The sequence below is a fragment of the Trematomus bernacchii genome, unplaced genomic scaffold (assembly GCF_902827165.1).
Source record: "Trematomus bernacchii unplaced genomic scaffold, fTreBer1.1, whole genome shotgun sequence".
In the NCBI taxonomy this organism is placed as follows: domain Eukaryota; kingdom Metazoa; phylum Chordata; class Actinopteri; order Perciformes; family Nototheniidae; genus Trematomus; species Trematomus bernacchii.
The window spans coordinates 3,596,127-3,604,416 of NW_022987739.1; the positions used below are offsets into that span (position 1 = coordinate 3,596,127).

An 8,290-nucleotide genomic window follows, 5' to 3' on the forward strand; every position below is an offset into this window, starting at 1 on the left:
AGTGAGCATGTGTGGGTGATTTTGGTAAGGGTCCCTAAAATTAGGAGCAGACAGTTGTTGTGCAAACATAAGCAAGACATTAAGGAAAGGAAAGGGTGGGAAATGAAGCACAAGAATGCCAGCTGGAAAGCAACAGGGTCTCCAGAACGTTGAAAACATCATCCGCCGGAGATGCTTGTGTTTTTTATATCTTGCATTCTTCAAATCTGAACTTTGATAATGAAGCTGCTTCGAGTCAGACTTCTTTTTGATTCTCATCAGCCTGCATAGCCCTCATGCAGACCGTACACACATATTTTACGCATGACTTCCCAGAACTCACACACTCCCCCCAATCCTGCTGTCAGACCAGCTCAATGTCTCCTTTCATCCCTTCACCTGCAGGTAGCCTCTTAACTTCATATTATATCTCAGTCTTCTCATATGAGACCAAACACTATAGGACCTTACCTGGGGTGAACCCCCCCACCCCCCCTCTTTCCTTTCATACCTGCCAGCCCTGCTGTTTTAAAGGCCCAGTTTCCGCAGGTAAGTGCTGAATCAGGCGGGGGGAACCGTGATTAAGGGTTAAGCAACATGCACAGCAGCTCTTTCATCTTCTGCCACAGTGTGCAATTTTGAAGCTGCAGACACGCGAGGTAGGTACATCGTAAAACGCAGCAACAGCTAACACTGACAATATGTTATTATAATGAACGCGGACACACGCTTCTTTATTAGGCTACTGCACGCTGCACTGAAGATCACTGTGCACATCATGCACTCTGAAACCTGTCCAGAAACTATGCAAATGTTGTACATTTACTCAAGTCCGTACTTAAGTACACTTTTGAAGGACTTGTACTTTACTTGAGTCATTACATTATTACTAGTTTGTACTTCTACCCCACTACAATTCAGAGCTAAATAGTGTATTTTTACTCCACTACATTTATGTAATATCTTTAGTTACTTTGCACATTTGGATTAATGATGTGAAATATAAACAACACTTTAGTCAGACTTTAGTTAAACCTGGAGTAAATTCACAAGCTACCCTGCAGTAAGTCATTCAAACTAGCTTCACCTTTACCAGCTTTGATAAACACATGAATGCATTTATAATTAATTATAATCAAAACGTATCATATATATTATTCTGAAATAGGCCAATCTGCATGAGTATTTTTACTTTTGGTACTTTAAGTTTATTCTGATGCTGATACTTTTGTACTTTTACTTGAGTAACATTTTGATTGCATGATTTTTACATGAGTATTCCTACACTCTGGTACTTCTACTTTTAGTTAAGCACAATATCTTAGTACATCTTCCACCTCTAAATTAGACTACTTTAAAAAGTGTACAAACTTGCAGAAATCTTTGCACCACAAAGTTTTACTAGAACAGTCAGACAGTAATTAGGTAAACTCCATCCAACATATTCCCACTACTGCATCCCTGTGCGTCACTCACCAGATCGCTATGCGCTCCTTCGGGTACTCCAGTCTCTCGATGCAGCCCAGGTAATGTGGCAGGCTGTGCGCCGCGTTGCGAGCCACAATGGCGATCATAACCTTTGGCTTCAGCAGGGAAGACTCGGCTCTGAGCGGCTCCTGCACCACCGTCATCAGCTCGGACACACAGCCGGGCAGCACCGCGACCAGCAGCGCGCACAGCACAGCGACTCCCCCGGCCAAGACCGCCCGCATCTTCGCTTCCAGATTCCTCCGTGAGTCCACCGACCTGGAGCCCTGAGACTGAGAGGGAGAGGAGTGTGAGTGAATGAGGGAGGGAGGGAGTGAGAGCACAGTGGGATGGGGAGAGAGGAATAGGCTGGGTGGAGGGTTTTCTACCTCTTTTACCCCTCATACGCCCACCTTCTCCCCACACCCTGCTGGAGGATACTGCTGCTGCGGTTTGTGGGAAGCTTCGAGCCAACATCTTCCTCCAGCTAATAATAAAATGCGTAAACATGTACTCTCTCATTTACATTTGTCAACAAAATGAGAAGTACACCATGTTCCAGATCATTACCCATGATGCCTGTGTGTGTGTTTCCCCACCTTATTTCTAAGTGTCTTTACCACTTTCCACTGACAGCCTCTGTTGGGATGCTGCAGAGGTGGAGATCATGAAATCACCTGCTCTGAAAACAAACTTCACACACAAAGCTGCACTTTAAGTCTTTGTATAGAAGTTATTCAACAGAATAGTAAGTTGAAACTGTTGGAAAATTACCGTATATATATTTGACAGTATAAAAAGAGGAAAAACTTACCTTAAAACTATTTTCATATCATCTATACATATATAATGTATTCTTAATCACCTTTCAAATAAGTTATAATCAGGTATAAGGTCATCTTAAAGTTTTGATTGATGCAACATATTAAATACCTTGTTATATATCATCATTCAGTTATGGATGCTTCAGAGGACAAGTTTGGTTGTGGGCAACTACATAAATAAAGGGTTTAAACCATTTATTAAATGTGTATACTTCTTATGCCAAATTAGGGGTGGGTTACAGTAAGGTGTTGTAGTGCAAGTGCCATATAACACTAATGGGAGAGTTGCACTTTATACATTTCCACAAAAACAGTTTACACAAGTAGAGCGTTCATCACTGTCCACGGAAAATGATTCAGCTTTTTTTTTTCAGTGCTCATGAAAAGTTGTGCATGCTTTTCACAGGACAGTATCGGTATTATTCTTCTTACTAAAATAAGGTATTTTTTTGTGAGATGCATTTAACTTCATGACATTTTGACTGTTGTTTGAGATGACAGCAAAAAAGGACACCAGCAAATCTTAAATATGGAGAATTACTCTGGATTGCAACTAACCCAAGTGATACAATTCACCTTCCACTTTGCAGATGGAAAATAAGAGGGATTTGTCCAGAAATGTACTGATAACATCAACAGTATCTCCATAAAAACAAACTGTAAATGTAATTGTAGTTTACAATAAACACTGGACAAGCATGGCACAAAAACATAAAATATAGCAGTGCATGGCAGAAGAGCTTTCTCCAAACCAAAACATCATGACATCATTTAACCAAGATGGCACCAAAACACTTTCCAATCCTGTACAGAAAATCTGAAGTTTGTTGTTAAAGTATATAGAAAACTATCCACAAATATATACCTCCAGCCCAACAAATTGGCATCCATGCTCCCAATGCTATCATAGCATTATGCTGTGTGTTCTTATATGATTACCGTAACCCTTTAGTAACCTTTTTAAATTACAGTGCAGTCACAGAACAGACAGATGGGTAAAGCCAGCTTACTTCTGTCACTGTCTCGACTCCGCTCTGTTTATTTAACTAGGATCTCTGCCACTTGGTAATGTTTTCCTTCTTCATTGAGGTAATGAGAGTGCTCTGTGTTCTCTGTTGTTGATGCTCTACTCACTGTGGATGAGAGACAGGCAGAGAGAGTCAGAGTAAACCATCAGCTCCCTCTAGTGTCTTCTGTTCCACCCTGAGCCTGTTTTTCAGGTCTCAGGCTCGAAAATGACATTCCCAGAACAAATGATATCTTCCCTTCTAAAAGGGATAAATTAATAATCTTTTTTCTCAAAGCAAGGTTACATCTGTGAGATGGATGTAGAAGTGTCAGAATCAATATAGATGTTTTTATTTTAAAGTAAATTCAGATTGAACACAGTAAAAAAATGTAAATTATAGTGTCCGTCCAAAAAACTTGTTTTACTTATAGTGAAAACCACCCTTGAATGATGGGATGGTAGACTAAAAGCTTTAGGAATCCAAACTATAACATATAATAAGTACCCTGTATCAAGATTGATGCAAAACAAGTGAAATTTGACCTTTTTAGAGAGGTTTAGCCAAAAGAAACCCACTTCTGGGGTCATTTGGGTGCTTCCTATCTCTGGCCCCCCTTGGTCGATTTTGATGATTGACATCGCTTTTTAACCGCTAGAGCCAATGGAATCGAGGGGAGGTTCCACATACACACACGTTAACAAATAGAGTGGCGAAGTCCCTCCCCTTCCGGTTGAGCTCCATGGGACCTTATTTCTGAAAAGTTATGCATTGAAGTCAATGGAGAGAGAAAGATTATCTTTCGATCCCGTTTGAATTGAGCCACGAATTACACATATGATGTTTGTCAATTTAAAAGAAAATTTTACAAGTAAAAAAAATTAAAATGTGTCGTAAAACTGTGAAGTAACACTTTTTGTGTGAAACCGCTCAATTAACTACATCTTCCGTCTCACACCACACACCAAGACGGCTGTCACGTTGGCACATTTCACTTCTTTCTTTCAGAATGAGGCGAAAAGTATTAGGAGAGGTGAAAATCACTACAAGTCTGGGCATATTGAGAGCTGTACATACACACAAGGGGAGTTAGTCGGTTCCGTAAGAGCCAGCATGCGGGACCGGGATTCTGGGATTTGTAGTCTTTCTAGTTGCGTATTTTTCATAGTCTTATATTTCAACAGTTTTACGACAAACTGTGACTTTTTTGACATGGAAATTATTATTTAAGATTGACAAACATCATATGTGTAATTCGTGGCACAATTCAAACGGGACCGAAAGATAATCTTTCTCTCTCCATTGACTTCAATACATACTTTTTCCGAAATAAGGGCCCATGAGTCCCACCGGAAGGGGAGGGACTTCGCCTCTCTATAAGGAGTGAGAGTGACACGTAGCCAAAACCGGAAGCTGCGATACACTCTGGTGGCTACCATTAGCAGCTAATATTTATTCTCCGATTTTTACATAAAAATTGAATTATGGATTATCAATAATTTGTTCAAAGTGACAGACACATTGGATTAACCTATGGATTAACCCTCAGCAGCGTTTTTATCGTTTTAATGCCATTGAACACGACTTTTGATCAGAATAACAACTAAGGTAAGACGATCTCCCGTGTTTGCTCCGTAATGCTACGTGTTGTGATGTCTGTGTTTGCTTCCCCTGTCGCGAGTTCTGATCGCTCAGTGATGATACTAATACCTATATAATCTGTGGAATCTCAGCTTTAATCGGATATCTTGTATGTGCAGTTACGACAAATAATAAGGGTATCTTTACCTTGAGTTCTGTGCCAAGTGCGTTAGCATTTTTTCGCTCAGGGGTCATTTAGACGCTTCTTATGAGACTTGTTTTGTTTTGGTAAAAATGGTTCGTATCATCAGTTAGCTGAGTTTCTTCCCGTTAATCTGGTATGACACATTAATAGGTTTTTAAATATTAAGAAGCCCTGAGACACAGTTTCGTGAAGAAAACAAAACGCAGCCCCCTCCACTGGGGCTCTCGGGCTAAACAGGTTAAGATGTGTAGAAAAAAACATGAAGGAAGACACCACAAATAGGACATAGGCAAATTGATAACCTGTGTCAGTTTACATGATCTATCCGACAATAAATAAATATAAACATTTAATATAAATCAGAAAGATGCTACATTCTAACATCAGAACAAATAAGAAAGCATTCTTTGTTTCCTATACATTTTTTTTGATCCACTCTTGCTAGTTTTATCTAGTAACTTGTTTATCATTTGCGAATGTAATTTTGCTCATTGGTAATGACCATCTGCAAAAACTGGTCTCAGTAGATGAATGTTATGAAAAATACACAATGTACTAGCAACCCCCCACCTATAGAGCTGTATTGGAATACAAAATATGAATAAAGAAGTAAAAATGGTTGCTATTGTGAGTGAATTATACCTGTAACTTTGGTGACTTAACTATTTATCCCTTCTCGATTACTTGACGTCTCAGGTCGACTCTCCTTCTTGACGTCTTGACCTGAAAACTCACAAAAAACTGACATTTTCAAACCCGCACTCGTGATTTTATTCCTGCACACAGTTGTTTTAAACAAACACTCCACAGCTGACTGTCTGTGTTGTAATTTGCTTATTTGCTTCTCGTTCAAACAGGACTAGAAGTTTAGCTTTCATACTGACATTTAAATAAAATGCATATAAATAAATGACTAATCTAAAACTCAAACTTCACCCCCCGTGTTAGTCACTGCACTTTAAAGGGGACCTATCATGCAAAATGCACTTTTGTACGTCTTTTATATATGAATATGTGTCCCCGGTGTTCCAGGGAACTCACCAAGTGTCAGAAAACACAACCCTCTCTATTTTCCTCCATACCCAAATCTCTTAAAAAGGGACTGCAACGGATCTGATAAAAACTGATCCAGATTTGAACACTTTCCTGACGTCAGGACAGTGGCGCTACGGCTATTGGGCCAACTCCACCAATCAGGAGGAGACAGCCACGGCCATTGCCGTTCGAAAGCGCTGGAGACGCTGTAGTACATATGCCAGGCCTGTAGGTGGTGCTGTTCTCACAGAATCTGCCCTTGCTAAAACAGAGCTAAAAAATGTCAAATTGAGCAAAATGAGGCATGGCTAAAATGCATGATCGGTTTGGTATTTTGAAAAAAAAAAAGTATAAATATGCCTTATATAGGTATGGTCCTACACTATATTATTCAAATATAGCATGATAGGCCCACTTTAAGTTCTCAAAAACAGCCTCACCCTGTTGGCTCAGTGTCAGGCTTCAACACGGTGGCTGTGAACGAAATATTTTCATTCTTATTCAAACGGCTCGAGCACTCCCTCTTCTGTCATAGCAAAACATCTGCTTTGTAATTGTGGTTACGTACTTGACATGCAGCCATTAATGTCTCTGTAACTAAACTATGGATGACCGATAAAGCAAAACTGAAACTTTCTTTCTTCAAAGTTATGTTTGGGATAAATGTACGTTTTAAAGACTGCCAAGCTTTTGGTTTGTTCAGCTGTGGTTGCAAGGAAAGCATAGCTACGATTTAAATAGCAGGGTAAATCCTTCATAGCTACGTTCAGTAAATAGAAAATAATTCTTACAGAAAGATCCTGGAAAAAGATATACCACATGTTGTATCTTTTGTAAGAGTTAGCATGAACACATTTAGAAGGCTAGGGATGTAGCACTTCTCAGAAGGTTGATACAACAATTTACAAATGATGAGATCAAGAGGTTTTAAAAAAGATATATGAACAGACATGCACAACCCAATCTGTGGCTGGATTAAATAACAGTTTAAGTACAAAAACGAATATATCTGCTCACTAAATATAATTTTAAAAAAGGCGCTTCTTATGTTTGTATCTTTATGATGGCAATTTACTGAATCCTTTAAAAATACTAATTTATTGAGGGAACTTGATTTGTATACATTTATATAATTCCAACTCTATGCTCAGATTATTTTCCTAATATATTTGGTTTTGATTCTACTGATACATTGCATGAGAGATTAAAATGATGACTATACAATGTTCTTTTGTCAATAATACTCCTTTAACACATTTTCAATTATGAGATATTACAAGTGTATCAAAAACAACTAGTTCAGCAGTCTGGTGAGGCTTGGAGGGAACAAGTGATATCAGGAGTGTGTGTGTGTGTGTGTGTGTGTGTGTGTGTGTGTGTGTGAGAGGGGGAGACTTTATGAGTCCTTCATGACAGTCAGGGTGAAGTACATCCCTATAGATCATAGATAGCGTCTCTGAGGGAGCCTTACTGGGCATTTTTGTCAACGTCATGGAAAAGGCCAAGCCAGCAGATGGTGCTCTTGATTTATCCTTTATCTCTCTCTTCTCTCACACACACACACACGGACATACGTACACATTGTCCTATTGGAACTTGGCTCCAGACAGTGTGAGAGGAAACCTCTCATGCTGGTCAGATGATTGAGAAGCTGAACTTCTCCTCACACTGCTACAGTGCTACGACCTCCTCAGTCACCAGGTTTGCTCCAGGCACTTTCTGCTTGCTCAGCTAATGCGAATTTGGCAGACTGCAGTAAAAAACAATAAGAGTGCAGAACCATAACGCATCAGGCTCTCGGGCTATCCATTTCAAGACACTGGGGGTCACAGAATATTCACGACTTATGTCCAATATCTTCAAATTGTGCTCTTGACATGAAGAAGATGCATCCAGGCGGTTGCGTAAGTCTTCATAGATAAAATCTGGTGTGTTTACACTGAACAATTAGCTTCCTGGGACTAAAGTAGGTCAATTCTGGTGGATGTGGCATGAATGCAAATGCTACCTTCCTAAAGCCTCAGACCCCCCCTGGTGTGTGTTGCTTCTCTGCCAAAGTAATCCAGAGTGGATCTGCATGGAGAGGCTTTCCATACAAATGGATGGAGAGCAGCAGAGAGTGGAGACACAAGAGACATTGGAATATTTTACTGTAATGTACATGAATGGGAATATACTTTTCCACACCGAGC

The 8,290-nt window shown here is 39.8% G+C and overlaps 1 protein-coding gene across 1 annotated transcript in view; it reads right to left on the minus strand.

Annotated features, from left to right (window-relative positions):
• The window catches only part of colgalt2 (collagen beta(1-O)galactosyltransferase 2), a 29,940-nt gene extending 28,249 nt beyond the window's left edge, over positions 1-1,691 (minus strand). Inside the window, 1 exon segment of the mRNA XM_034146669.1 lies at positions 1,456-1,691. Within this exon segment, the coding sequence (XP_034002560.1) occupies positions 1,456-1,691 (236 nt within the window).
• Positions 1,692-8,290: the final 6,599 nt, after the last annotated feature.